The sequence below is a fragment of the Phacochoerus africanus genome, chromosome 9, assembly GCF_016906955.1.
Source record: "Phacochoerus africanus isolate WHEZ1 chromosome 9, ROS_Pafr_v1, whole genome shotgun sequence".
NCBI lineage: Eukaryota > Metazoa > Chordata > Mammalia > Artiodactyla > Suidae > Phacochoerus > Phacochoerus africanus.
Genome location: NC_062552.1, coordinates 116,971,423 through 116,985,614, shown reverse-complemented (window position 1 = coordinate 116,985,614; position 14,192 = coordinate 116,971,423). Strand labels below are relative to the sequence as shown.

General features: G+C 57.7%; 1 protein-coding gene across 2 annotated transcripts; it reads right to left on the bottom strand.

Moving 5' to 3' along the window:
* Positions 1-838: 838 nt before the first annotated feature.
* CHGA (chromogranin A) lies at positions 839-13,347 on the bottom strand. 2 transcript variants are annotated; one of them, XM_047796932.1, is made up of 8 exons: positions 13,100-13,347; positions 12,252-12,298; positions 9,822-9,915; positions 8,905-8,973; positions 7,497-7,595; positions 4,723-5,139; positions 3,541-4,031; positions 839-1,300 (listed from the first exon to the last, which is right to left on the bottom strand). In XM_047796932.1, the coding sequence occupies exons 1-8, from the start codon at positions 13,143-13,145 to the stop codon at positions 1,217-1,219; spliced, it is 1,347 nt and encodes a 448-aa protein (XP_047652888.1). In that variant the 5' UTR covers positions 13,146-13,347; the 3' UTR covers positions 839-1,216. The 2 variants fall into 2 exon arrangements, with proteins under 2 accessions (XP_047652888.1, XP_047652887.1); XM_047796931.1 differs by having other exon boundaries at positions 1,142-1,300; positions 4,717-5,139; positions 13,100-13,345.
* Between the last annotated feature and the right edge of the window lie 845 nt (positions 13,348-14,192).

Genomic DNA, 14,192 nt, shown 5'->3' with positions numbered 1-14,192 from the left:
GCCTGTCTGTCCTGATGGCATAATCCTGCCGCCCTCCGGGTTAAATGTTCGGGGCATCACTCCTGCTTGTGACTCTGATGAGTCCTCTCACCATCTAAGCCTCAGTTTCCTTGTTCTCAAAACTGAGACTGGGAGTTCCTATTGTGGCGCAGTGGAAACAAATCCCACGAGTATCCATGAGGATGCGGGTTCGATCCCTGGCCTCGCTCAGTGGGTTAAGGATCCAGCGTTGCCATAAGCTGTGGTGTAGGCTGGCAGCTATAGCTCCTATTCAACCCCTAGCCTGGGAACTTCCATATGCCGCAGGTGCGACCCTGAAAAGCAAAAAAACAAAAAACAAAACAAAAAGCTGAGACTAAGACTGCCGAGCTAGAGTGAACATTTAAGTTCCAGAACTTCAGACACCCCAGAGCTCTGCGTGTTTCAGGTCAGAGTCCAGCGCTGGCTGGGGCCTGGAGCCTGGGGCCTGGGGCCTGGGCCCTGGGTGGCAGCACCATTCCGGGCTTTGAGAGCCTCTCCCCAGCAGGGGGCAGAGGCTGTTTCCCATGCCGGCCTCACCCCTGCAGGCACAGCTCACGTGGGGCTGGAGACTGGGGAGAGTGTTACTTAACCCCAGATGTCAGCATCCCCAGATGTACAGCTGAGGAAACTGATGCTCAGAGTCTCAATGCCACTTGGCCATGATCCCCTGGCTCAAAAGTAGCCCAGAAAAAGAGCCATCGCAGGGGGACTGCACCTCCCCTTGTCCTTTTGCCTGAATCCAAACCATCCCACCCCGCTTGGAGTCGAGGGTTGGCGGGGGGGGAGTTCAAAGAAACAAGAAAGAGCCCAGAGCAGATTTATTTTTCCTTAGATAACTTTTATATAGAACATGTTAGAGTCAGGAGTTCTCAGCTTTCACCCAAAGGTCAGAAGTTATTGAAGTTGTGCCCAGTGGCTCTAATGGTGGAAGGGAGACTTCGAGAAAGCTGCCCATGTTCAGAGAGAGGAAAATGGTTTAAAGTCGGGGGTCTGGCCCGTGGGGGGGGGGCACACTGGAGCAGCAGCAGGAGCAGGAGGAAAGGAGGGGGGCGGGGGCGGCAGGGTGGCCCGGGCTCGGGGCGGCCTCCCTACCGGAAGCAGCCCCCAGGCCGTCTGGCCAGGACCTGCAAAGGGGACAACAGAGCCAGGACTACAGGGGGTCTCGGGGCCCTGGCAGGTGGGGCCAGCTGGTGCCTCAGCCCCGCCGCAGCTCTTGCAGCTTGTGGGCCACCTTCTCCAGCTCTGCCTCGATGGCCGACAGGCTCTCCAGCTCCTGGTCCTAGGACAGAATGCCAAGGGTCACGCGGGGACTGGCCCAGGGAGCCTGTGCCAGCTGTATGGAATGCGCAGCCAGACCAGTTGTGCTCCGGGTTAGCTGTGTGGCCTCGGACAGGTGGCTTTGCCTCTCTGAGCCTCAAGGGCCTCATCTGTTCCATGGGAACAGTGATGCCACCCGATGGGCTGCTCTGGGGACCATCACGCAGAAGAGTGTGCCCTGCCCCCACCCCCGCCCCGTGGACTCTCATCCTGGCTCACCTCCTCCTGCATGGCTCTGGGCAGGCCCATGGAAAGGAAGCCTCTGATGCCCTTCAGAGGTCCTTCCAGTTCCCCCACCCCAAGGCCTAGACGGCGGCTGTGACTCCTGAGGGGGCTGTGCCTGGGGTCCAAGTCTGCTGCAGGCCTCTCTGCCCCAGGAGCGGGGGGCCTGGGGTGCAGACTTGAGGCCGTGAGAGCTGCCTAGGCCTGGGCCTCCCTCCTCCGTCCCAGTCACAAGGTCCTCAAGCTCTGGCTGCCAGGGTGGTCCAGGGCAGCAGGGGACCCTCTGGCACGGACACCCACAAGAGCAGGAGTCAGAGAAGGCCACGCCCCAGCTGCAACCTGAGAGGAGAGGGGTGGTCTTCCTGATGCCAAGCAGCGGGCACCCACCTGGGCACCAGTCAGAACAGACAATGGTTGCTATGGAAATAGGGACCCTGGAGAGCTGTCTTGGTGCAGTCCCTGGGCGTGAGTTATAGGATTCTGGGGCTGTTTCTAAGATCTTTGGGCTGCGTGGAGGGGGCTCTACCCAGTCCTGTCCCCATGGAGGCCTCCGGGGTCCCCATTTCTCTGCCCTGCCGTCCAAGGCTCCTTCTGCCTGCAGAGAAGGGAAGCTGGTGGGCACCTCGGGGCACCTGGCTCTCTAGCTTCCGTGGATGGGGAAGGTGCCGATCAAAGGTGCCCAGCCTGGGATCCAAAAGCCAGGGATGGGGGACAGGCTGCTGCTTCCAGTGGCCCTGTCCCTTCAGTCCCAGGGGACATCGGCAGATGACCTCTCTCAGTTCCAGCTGCCATGAAGGAGTCTCTTCCTTTCAGGCTGCCGGAGTCCTGGTCCCTGGCCCAGAGGGCTGGGACCCAAGGAAAGGCCACGTCCACTTCCGGGTGGGCAGAGAAGTGCATGGGGGCCAGGGCCTTGGACATGTCCCGGGCCCCCATAGGGCACTGAGGCCTGAACCACGGACCCCCTCAAGGCCTCCTCCAGCTCCAATGTGGCATCGCCAACCTCCCCTACCCACCCCACCCCCCGCCAGGGGCTGCCTCTCTGCACTCCACTGAGCTTCCCAAGTAGACCTGGGCACAGCCATGTGTTCAAAGCTGAGGTGTGTTTTGATCATGATAATGAGGTGAGCAGAAAGGACTTCCTACCCCCATTTCACAAATGGGGGAACCCATGAGGCTCAGAGAAGGGAAGTGACCTGCCCAAGGTCACCCAGCTTGGAGGAGGCAGAACCCAGGTCTTCCAGCATACATCCCTGCCTCCCCCACCCATCACCCCAGGCCCCAAGGTCCAGCCGGCCCAGGGCCTGAACCTGGGAGGATGGTGTGGTTGGGCTGCGTGGGGACCAGGAGAGGACATGCCTGTACCAATGGTGGGGTCTTCCCAGGACACCACCCATCCCTTAGTGTCCCCTCCTGCCACGTCCTCCTGCCACTGTCACCTCTTGCCAGGTGCTCCTGCCAGTGTCCCCGCCTGCCATGTCCTCCTAGTTCTTAGGGTCCAGGGTCCCCTGAGTCTGGATCCCCCAGGCAGGAAATGGCCCTTCCCAGCCAGTCCCTGCCAGGTCCTTCGGCTTCCAAGCTCTCTGCATCCAAAGCGTTCAGCTCCACCCGTCACCCCCTTGTCCTGCTCCCAGACCCGCAGAGGCTCCCTACTGGCTTCTGGACAACGTCCCAGCCCAGCACCTCAGGGACTGGCTGAACTCACCAACTCTGCGGCTGCTGTGCACGGATCCCAACACTTCTGTCTCCATCTGCCTGTCCGCCAGCTCTGCTGGGTGGCCCCCGTGCGCTGGGGTTCACTCGCCTCCCTGCCTGACACACCCTTTCTCCTGCCCCTTCCCAGGCTCCCGAGAGCGCCTTGTCTGAGCACCTCTCCAGTCCCAGACTCCAAGGGGACAGTGTCCCCTCTGCGGTGCAGCTGCCCCCTGGCTGGGGACCCACTCCCGGGGCCTGGCCCAGGGCCGGCTCCCAGCCCGTACCAACCTCTGGTCTGCGGTTGGCGCTGCCCTCCTCCTCCTTCTTCTCCTCCAGGTAGCTGTGCACCTGGAGGGGCAGGCCGGCCTCGACGCTGTCCTCCCGGGAGGACGGCCTCCAGCCTCGTCGCAGCTGCAGCCCAGGACCCCTGAAGCCGTAGGCTGGGGCCCGGAAGGAGAGCTTCATGGAGCGGTCAGGGTCCTCCTCCTCCTCCTCCTCCTCCTCCTCCCCCTGCAGCCGCTTCTCGGCCGTCAGCTCCTTGGCCAGCCGGTCCATCTTGCTCCATCGCTTGGCATTCTCCCACTCCTCGGAGAGCCGCTCCTCCTCCTCCTGCGCGGGCTCCCCTCTCTTCCCGCCCCGGAAGAGGCCTTGAGGGGCCCCTGCCGTCTCCTCCTCCTCCTCCTGCCGGGAGTGCTCCCGCGCCCCCTTCCCCTCGGGGGGCTGAGCCTCCTCAGCCCCAGTCTTCCCGGCTCCATCCACGGCTGGAGCCTGGGGCCAACCTGGAGCAGGTGGTGGACAAGAGCAGGAGAATTGAGGGAGGGACCGCTGCGTTCCCTGGTCCCTGCCACTCTCCAGGGCCTCGCTGTGGCCACTGTTGGGACCACAGACCCCGTACTCAGGGTCCAGCTCAGCCCCTCACAACAGATTCCACTTGGAGGGAAAAGCACCTTGACACCATGCTTTGCAAGCCCCTCGAAATCCCGAGGGGTGAGTCTGCCAGAGGCCGCCTCTTCCTTTAGCCCCCTCACCCTGGAAGCCCTGACCCAGGGGTCACCCAGCTGGGGAGGGAGGAAAGACCCTGACCCAGTCTTCTTGAGGAGCCAGGGCCTGGTTGAAACTAACAGTGTCCCCAGACCAGCCTGTTCCCATCTGTCATACTCTCTGTTCCCAAAGCCCCTGTCCCCTCCTGGGTGGTCTGGGGCGGGGGCTGTGCGGAAGAGTGGGAGATGCAGGCTTTTTGGAGTCCGACAAACCTGGGCTGGAATCTCAGTTTTCACCACAAATTAGCTGTGTGACCATGGGCAAACTACTTAACCTCTCTGAGCCTCGGTTTCCCTTCTGGCAAATGGAGATAAGACCTACCTTTCAGGGTTGTTGTGAAGGTGGAATGAGATGATGGATGAGGCCCCCTCCCACCCATCCCCTCTCCCCGACACGTGTTCAAGCCCCAGGCATCATACATACTCTCACCCCTCTGCATCTCCTTGTAGCCAAGGCTCGGGTGGGGGTCAAATGCTTCGGTGCGGGGGCCTTCTTCCTCCGGGACCGCCTTCTCTCCAGCCTCCGCCTCCTCCTCCTCTTCTCTCTCTGCCTGCGGCCCTTGCTCTGCACTCGGGCCCTTCTCTCTGTCCACCGGACCCTGGGAGGGGCCCTCGTGGTCCTCCTCGGCCTGTGCGCCTGGGCGTTTCTTGCTGGGAAGGCTGGCTAAGGGGTGGGTGCTGGCGGCCTCCTCCTCCCCCGGGGTCTGGTCCTCAGCCTCCGAGGCCTGCGGCAGCTCCAGCGAGGCCTGGGGCTTGGCTCCGTCTGCGTCTTCATCGTTCTTCTCCACCTCTTTAGAATCTCCTCTTTTTTCCGCAGCCTCCTTGGAGGATGCCTCTTCTGTGCCCTCTACAGAAACAATGGAGTAAACTCAGGCCCCGAGGACCAGGCTGCGCGCGCAATCTCCCCAGAGCCCAATTTCAGAATTTAGTCACTGTCCCTCTTGGCTTCCAGCAAGCCCAGCCCAAGACACTGCCCTCCCCACATCCGCGGCTGACCTGAGTACAGCTGGACTGCAAAGTTTCTTTCTTCGTAATTCTACCCTTCCAAGCAGGGTGTGATTTAAAAAAAAAACCATGGAGGGGGAGGGAGTGGGCCAGATGAGAATCTGGGGTTAGTAGGTACAAATGATTGCCTTTGGAATGGATAAGCAATGAGGTCTTGCTGTACAGCGCAGGGAACTATAGCTATAGTCACTTATGCTGGAGCATGATAACGTGCGCAAAAAAATGTATATATGTATGTGCGACTGGGTCACCTTGCTGGACAGTAGAAAACTGACAGAACGTGTAAACCAGCTCTAATGGAAAAAAATTAAAATCACTAAAATAACAAAACCAAACCAAACCTTAAAAATGACCCCCAGAAGATAAAGAGCCCTGAATTTAAAATTAAGACAGCAGCTGGGAGTTCCTGCTGTGGCACAATGGGATCGGCGGTGTCTCTGCAGCGCTGGGACTCGGGTTCGATCCCCGGCCTGGCACAGTGGGGTTAAGAATTCGACGTTGCAGCAGTTGCGGCGTAGGTGGCAGTTGCGGCTTGGATCTGATTCCCGGCCTAGGCATATATGCCCATATGCTGCTGGGCAGCCAAGAAAGGAAAAAAGAGAGAGAGAGCAGCTGAACTGCTGTGTGATCTTGGGCAAGTTCCTTAACCTCTCTGTGTCAGAAGCACCATTACCACGACATCATTCACCCCTCTGTGCGGAGGGTCTCTGTCTTGAGCATCATGTGGAAGGGCTCAATTCCTCACTATTTGTCAGGTTTCATTAAAAAGTATTTTCTTGTAACTGCTTTGAAGACAGCCTTTGAACTAGTAAATGTCCCTCCCATTGCTAGAATGATTTCTGGTGAATCAAGTACCTGCTGCCCTCTGACTCAGGACTCCAGGGGGCAGTGCTCCCATGCCCATTTTACAGAAATGCAAACTGATCCTCAGAAAGGTAAGGTGACCTGTCTGTGCTCACAGTCAGCGTTGCTGAGCCTTGAACCCAAGCCTCCAAATGCCAGTACAGGGTGCCCTCTGCACTGCCGTGTGGCTGCCTCCCCCGTTAATTCTGCACTATTCCCCCTCCTACAGCCCACGGCAGACATCCAGTCACCCAGGCACTTGTTACCATGGAGCCAGAATGTGGGAGTCCATGCCGAGCCCCAAGCCGCCACCAAGGCGACAGCCCTGGCAATGCGAGGGCACCTGGGCCACAGCAGCAGGCTTCCCCACTCCGCCCTGGAGGGACCACTGAGATCCCTGCTCCTAGAAACTGGCCTTCTTCACTCTTCTTCCACCTGCAAAGAGCAGGGCTGCAGGGGCAGGAGTGTGGCTGTTTCTAGATGGGAAGACGAGAGAGCCTCCCCTTGACCTACGCCACGATCTCGGTGACCCCGAAAAGCTCTCTGGTTTCAAGAGAGATGATCCAGGTTCATTTAGTGTCTCAAACCTGCTCCTCTGGGATCCCCTCCTGCCACCAGGCTATGCCGAGGCACTGCTAATTCCCAGGAGGGCAGGCGCTGGGGGCAGGGCCCCCGCTGCAGCAGCCACAGGGCAGAGTCCAAGTGCCCACCTGCCAGGCCAGATTCCTCCTGCCAGCCTGTCAGCCCTGTGGTGGGTAGATGAGACCGATCAAGGGGTGTGGAGTCGGAGTTCCTGCTGTGGCGCAACAGGATCAGCGGTGTCCTGGGAGCGCTGGGACAAAGGTTTGATACCTGGCACAGTGGGTTAAGGGTCCAGTGTTGCTTACAGTCAGCGTTGCTGAGACTTGAACCCAAGCTGACCTAAGCCTGAATTTAAAATTAAGACAGCAGCTGGGAGTTCCTGCTGTGGCACAATGGGATCGGCGGTGTCTCTGCAGCGCTGGGACTCGGGTTCGATTCCCCGGCCTGGCACAGTGAGTTAAGAATTCGACGTTGCAGCAGCTGTGGCTTAGGTCACAACTGCAGCTCAGATCTGATCCCTGGCCTAGGGAATCCGTATGCCAGCCAAAAAAGAAAAAAAGGGTGTGTGTGGGGGGGGGGGTGTGGAGTGAGACAGATACAGATTCAGCTTAACCTCTCGGGGACTCAGTTTCCCCATTTAAAGAGAAAGAAATGATAACAACCCCACAGGCCCTAAAGGAGAGGCTTCGATCCCGAGGAACCCTCGCTCCATCAAAACTGCTGTAACTTTCATCCTTCCTCCCCTGCTCTCTGACCAGACGGGCCGGCACTGACCCTTCAGCTTGGCCTGGTCGTTCTGCTTCTCGAGAACCTCTGAGAGTTCATCCTCATAACTGCTCTGTTTCTTCTGCTGATGTGACCTCTCCTTGGCTCCTGGAATGAGAAAAGGAGAGAAAAAGTCCCATTTGGATAGAGCTCCGCATCTTTGTCTCTAAGAGGGAGGTCGCTGTTTCTTATTTGTAACCTGGGCGAGTCATGTTCTGGGCCTGCCCAGTAAGAGCTGGGGGTGGGGTGGGGTGGGGGTGCGGGCTGGCTGCCCCCGACCCCTCTGGGCTGGGGTCCATCGGGCAGCCACATCACCTCCCCAGACTCTCTTTCTCACCTGGGAAACAAGAACAAGCCCTGCCTGGGGTTCTCTTGTGGCGCAGTGGGTTAAGGATCAAGTGTCACTGCTGTGGCTCAGGTCACTGCTATGGTGCAAGTTCAATCCCAGGCCTGGGAAATTCCATATGCAGAGGGTGTGGGGGGAAAAAAAACAGAGCAGTAAAGGCTCAGATGGAGCAGAGCATCGGTCCCAGAGGCAGGAGCAGAGTGGGGGCCCCTGGGGTAGCTAGGGGACCCTGCAGCAGGACATTATAGTGGCTGCTTGTCCCCTCATGGGGGCTCCAGATTCAGGCAAGCCCTCTTCCCCCTGGACTCCGTAAGCCCTAGCCAAGTACTTGTCTGCATCTGAGCCTGGGGGCAGCACCTGCTACCAGTGTCCAGACACCCTTCTGCCTGCATCAGCCCCAGGCTGAGCTGCCTCCTCTGACTGTCCCCAGCCATCCCTGGCTCTCTCTCGTTCTTTTTTGTCTCTAGGGCTGCACCCGTGGCATATGGAAGTTCCCAGACTAGGGGTCAAATTGGCGCTAGAGCTGCCGGCCTACGCCACAGCCTCACTCCCTTCCCCAGAGCAGCAGTGGATTTGCTTAACCTTTTGGAGAAAGCCATACCTCACTTTGAAAGTCTGGTGTGTGTTTCGAGGTAAGCAAGACCCGGCTTCTCCCATCTCCCCCTGGAGCAGAAGCTCAGAAGGGCAAAGGGGCCCCTCCTTGCTTCTGGGGACCAATTTCACAGAGGAATGGAGTCCTCTCTGCAATGTAGCCTTGAAAATGCCTCCTTTAAAATGGCTGAACTCCAGAGACCACAGGGTGTGGGAGAGCTGCGTCTGCTCTTGGGACGTCCCTAACTTGCTGTGTGACCTTGGACAAGTCACTCAACCTCTCTGGGCCTTGATCTCTTTAATTACAGTAATGAGAGATTGGGTCAAGTGGCACAGAGGACTCCACCTTTCCACTCTACAACTGAAAGGCAAGAACTGAGCATCAGAACAAAATAAGACCTTGCTCGACCTTGCGCCATGGTGTTCTGACTCTCAGTTACTGGAATTTCCCCAGATTCATGTGCAGTGGCTGGAAAATACCTTGGAGAGCGAGGTCTTGGAGCTCTTTCAGCAAATTCTGATGTCGCAGGATGGAGAGGATCCGTTCATCTGCAGTGAAGGACAGTCGTCACGGGTGGTTTCCAGAGAACAGCCCAGAAAGATTGCCATCAATATTTTCAGCTGAGCACGAGGAATTTATTCTGGCAACTCAAAACTTGGGTGGACCAGCAAGATTGGGCCTTGAGATAACACTTCTGAAATGACCACCTTGCCAAGGTGTCACTCAGTTTGCTGCTACATCAGAAAGTCAGCCACCGTCCCTGCCCCCTGACCTCTGCCAATGAGGTGGCAGCCCTGTGATGATGCAGAGGGGTCTCTAAACACAACGTGTTTGCCTATCTCCCTGCCTTTGCTCGTGCTGTCCACTCCAGCTGGAGCATCCTTTTTTTCCCCATTTTTCTACCAAAACTTGATTTCCGACTTTTAAAGCCCAAGCCCAGCGCTAATGTTGGATTTACCCAACGCTGACTGCCTCCTTGGAAAAGCTTGGTCCTTCTCATGCCCACCCACCCGCAGTGTTCCTTTAATCATCACACATCCATGAGGTATCTACCAGTTGCCAGCGGCTGTTCTCGGCATTGGGGAAATAGCACACAAAATCTTTGTCCACAGGGAGCTCACAGGCTGGCGGCTTGCTATTCCGGCCCTGGTTTCCTTCGGCCCCAAATTCTAATTAACTGCGTTCATATCAGTCCCCTCCGCTTGTCTGTAAGCTCTGGGCGCACAGGGGCTTTATGTCTCTATGCCACTCAGACTCTAGCACAGACCTGGCTAAGGCAGTCACTTGGTCAGTGACTATGAAATTAAATCATGGAATTCCATCGAAAGCCACACACCCATGTCCTTGCCTCCCAGCCCAGCGGGCAGCAGCCCCTCATCCCCAGCCTGGCCCATACCTCCTCGGAGTGTCTCAAAACACTCCTGGCTGACAGGCATGGGGCTGGGCTTGGACAGCGTGTCAGAGATGACCTCGACGATGCACTTCATCACCTGCCAAGAGAGTGGGGCAGGTTGGGCCTGGTTTGGGCACAGGGCTCAGACCCTGGAAGCTCCAGGGCGAATTTCTAAAGAGGATATGAGAACATTCGCTTTCGTCTTCAGGAGTCCCTGGAGGCCCGGCTCAGGGGAGCAGCTCTGCTTTTCTAGCCAGATAATAACCACAACAATAATAATTTTTTAAAAAAACCCTTATATAGTGCTTACCAAGTGTGAGGCACTCATCACCTGGCCAGCAGGTGTCCCTCTAAGGTGGGGGTGGGGACCCTGTATCTTCTATCCCAAGTGTTTCTATAAAGGAAGCTGCTCCTGAACCTTAGAGGTGTGTCTTGCAAAAGTACTTTAGTCTTGCAGACGCCCAGGTCGCAGTCTCCAGGAAGCCCTTAGGGACCTCCCAGAGGAGAACAAAGACCTTTTCCAGCCCCACCCTGTCTGGAAACAGGCTTGGATCCTTGTTGCTAAATAGCCAAGGTGTTGTCACCTGCAGGGAATGACAGCTCACAGTCTGGCTCCATATTCACCCACTGGGTGAATCCCCTGGTGGGATGTGGGCACTCATCTGCTGTATCTGGGTGGCCACCCCAGGGCACCCGCAGCCGTATCTCTGAAAATCTTGTCTAGTGCCCAGCAAGGTGCTGTGGCTAACCAGATACCTGATAAACGGATAGTATTTGAAGATGTGTCAACTGTAGTCCTAGCTATGTGATTGTGGGCAAACAACTTGACCTCTCTGAGCCTCAACTTCCTCATCTGTAAAATGGGAGTGAGAAGACCTTTCCAGTTCCCTTCCAGGTTGATGAGGCACAGATGGGAAAATACTCTATAATGCACCAAGTGCCACAAACAGCCAGGAAGGGATTCACAACTTCCAACCTGCTTCAGCTGCCTACAGCTGGGCGGGAGAGCAGGAGGCATCAGACACGCATTAGGCAACACTGCTGGAGAGTGAGGGGGGTGCCAAGGCAACCCGTCCAAGGATCCAAGATGGCAGATTGGCAAACAGGCTCTACAGTAGTCATGGCATCTTAGGACATAACATGCAGATCTCCCCCAGCAGCTCTGGTGCCCTCGACCCCAGGCTGCTGAACACAGTATGGTGGCCAAAGGGTCTCCCATAAGAGATCTGGCAAGAAGGGGCCTAGAGCCTATACCCTATATCTCCATGCAACTGCAAACTTTGCACTGGGAATATCAGATAACCCCTGGTTCCACGTGGACAGATTCTGGGACAGAAGAATTGGGTTTGAGTCCCCAAAGTGATGGGGAAGTCGTGAAAGGAAGCTCTGGGAATAAAAAGGCTTATTTACCAAGGATCAACTATGCGCCAGGCTCTTCACATGGTTTTCATGATTCCTATTCCTTACAACTCTCCTCAAAGGAAATATTATTATAGATGGGAAAAGGGGAAGCTCAGAGACGTTAAGGCATTTCCACAAGATCACACAGCTCTGATGAATGGCAGAGGTTTAAATTTAAACCTGCCTGCAACTAAAGAAGAGGAAGTATAAATGAGCAAAGTGGGGTTGAAATATCTCCTTGATGCTTTGGGTTTCAACTACAGCCTCTGGAATAGAAGAAAACAGCTCCTGAAAAGGGAGAGAGTAGAATTTTCTCTGATGCCCAAGTGGAGCTACCTGTGAACATCAGAGACTGGAAAACCAGCCCCAGCTCAGACATGAATCAATTTCATGCATACACCCAGAGTGTCCTGGCCTGGGGCCACAGAAGCCCCCGCCAGTGTCTTCGAAGGCCCTTTCCTGGGTGACCTCCTCCAGCAGCCCCAACAGGATGGGACCCTGGGTGCAAGAGCCATGATCAAGAATATTTTCATCGGGGTTTTTCAGCGGAGCCAGGGCTTTAGCGCCTGTGGAGTGGGGGTGGGGGTGGGGTTGCTGGCAGAGCCCTTGGGAAGAGCAAAGAGGGAGGCCAGAGCCAGGCACATGAAGACTGTTCTCTCAGGTCTGTGGACAACCACAACCTCAGAGGAGTCACCCCCAACCAGCCCCTGGGGGCGCCTACAAGGTTCTGAGGGTTCCAAACAGTGGGCCTGGCTCCTGGGCCCAGCGGGTGAGACAGAGGCCCCATCAGTCTGCACACCCAACTCGGAGGAAGCCGGGGAAGTCCTCCCAGCAGGAGAGCAGGGGAATCCAGCAGACTTTGATATCTTCCTTTGCAACCTGTCCCCAGGCTCAGCAGCCGCAGTGCTGGCTCTTGGCTTTATGCCCACCTCACTCCTGCAGCTGCCCAAGAACCGGCTGTGAGGCATCCACTGGGGCCTCCTGCCACCCCCCCACCCCCCACATCCCAGGGCATCCCGCACCCCGTCTTACCTCGGTGTCCCCCTTATTCATAGGGCTGTTCACAGGGAGGGCAATGACTGGAAAGAAAAAGAGAGCTGGGGTCACTCCTCTGTTCCGAGGAGAGAAGCCAGTCCTTCCAGACTGGGTCCCCTGAGTCGGTTCATCCCAGCGCTCCCCCTCAACCCCCCCACCTCCTCCCCCAAATGAGATGCTGAGCTGATTTTGTTTCCCTTCCCTAGCAGCTGCCCCCATGGGGATGGGTCCCAGAGGCTGCCCCAGAGCCTTAACCCTCCCCTCTGGGAAAGCTCCCGTGGGGGAGCAGTGTGGGAGTTGAAGGCAAGAGCTAGGAAAACAGGCCCAAGGCTAAGTGCGATTGGGGTGCGGGGAGGATGAGGGTGAGGCCGAGAGACCCCAGAGGGGGAGGGAAAGAGGGGGAGGTGGGGGAAAGAGATGGAGGAGGAGGAGTGTGAGAGGCGAGGGGCGAGGCAGAAGTCAAGGGCAGACAGACGGGGAGAGCGGGAGGATGGAGGGGGAGATTGGCGAGGGGGGAGCCAGACGCGGTCCTCCCATCTCCCCCAGTGACCTTGGACAGCCACGGCGCAGAGCCGGCGCTGACCCTGAAGCGGCTGAGACGCCAAGCCCAGACCTGGGGTAGGGGCGTCCGGGAACCCTGCAGGTCTGCAGGTTCTGGGCCGAGGCCACGTCGCGAGGTCAGGTGGGAGGCGGAGGCGCTGTCCGCGGCGCTGAAAAGTCGCCGGGCGGGAGGGAAGGCGTGCAGGGGCGCGCGGCGCGGCGCGGTGCCTGGACCTCAGGGCAGGCAGGGCAAGAGCAGTCAGGGGTGCCCAGGACCCTCTCCCCAAGGCCCCTCACTCGCTCACCTTGCCCGGCGCAGAGCAGTAGCGCCAGGGCAGCAGCGGAGCGCATGGCGAACCCGGGGCGCGGAGCAGCTGGCGGTCTGGGCCGGGCGCGGCGTGCACGCGGGCGAGGGGTGGCTGGACTGGTCGCTCGGGGCGGGCTGCGGCGACACTGGCGCGGGATGGGGGGCGCAACGTCTCCGTGCGCACCCGCCTGGGGACCTGCCCACCTCCGCTCGGCACAGGACTCTGGCACTGCAGCAGTGGCACCCTCGCGCCCCACTTATATAGCCCGGACCCCGGAAATGACGTCATCGGACCCGCCCCTACCCCTTTCCCATCCCTCGGGGGTCTAGCCTCTTCTCGCTCCACCCTCAGGCTCACCCCTGACGCCGCCTATGGCCTCTGCCAGTCACATCTCTTGGGTGAAGCAAAGAGGGCATCTGGCTTCCAGAAAGTGGCATGGGGGGACTCAGCGGATCAACCCGCCCTCCACAGCTCCACCGCCTTCTTGAGTGTCCGTGGGCAAGTCACTCCCCGTCTCTGGACCTCGTGTTCCGCCAGTATGTGCTGAGGTCCCTGCCAGTTCCAGCGCGCCACTCCTTGCTCCTGAGGGTCCCTCTGCTGGAGCGCTTTACCCTGATTGCACTGGTCCGAGGGATGCTGACCATTCAGGGCTCCCTCTAATATCCAGGAGGGCTCTAGCTACACATGTGTTTATTTATCTGAATAACGATTAGTCTTCGTTGCTTTCACAGTGCCTAGCAGGGCACCTGACACAGAGTAAAATGCACTTAATTGATCATCTGTCCAATGTACTGTTTGAAGTTTCATCCATGGAGAAGTAAGTCTTGGGCTTTGGCCATTGTTGGACTGCGCTCATGGTGGGTGGTGAGGGAGGCGTATTTTGATATTAAACCCAAATAGAAGTCCTCTTCCTTCTACTCATTAGACCTAGTCCAAACCCTTAGGCACACCTTCTTGTGGCTGGTAACCCATTTGTGTATTTGAGGACAGCGCTCGCCTCCTCTTAGTGTCCTCGAAACCTGGGTGGTTTGTGTGTAAAGCTGGTTTCCTGGTTTGCTTCTCTCTGCCCTGGTGCCCTCCTGCTCCCTGC

Bases quoted from the DNA above. Each gene is read 5' to 3' on its own strand.
- CHGA (XM_047796931.1), bottom strand. From the start codon at position 13,145: ATGCGCTCCGCTGCTGCCCTGGCGCTACTGCTCTGCGCCGGGCAAG. The intron at 12,299-13,099 runs GTGAGCGAGTGA...TTTTCTTTCCAG, and splicing joins ACTGCTCTGCGCCGGGCAAG to TCATTGCCCTCCCTGTGAAC. The intron at 4,032-4,716 runs GTATGTATGATG...CACCTGCTCCAG, and splicing joins GGAGATGCAGAGGGGTGAGA to GTTGGCCCCAGGCTCCAGCC.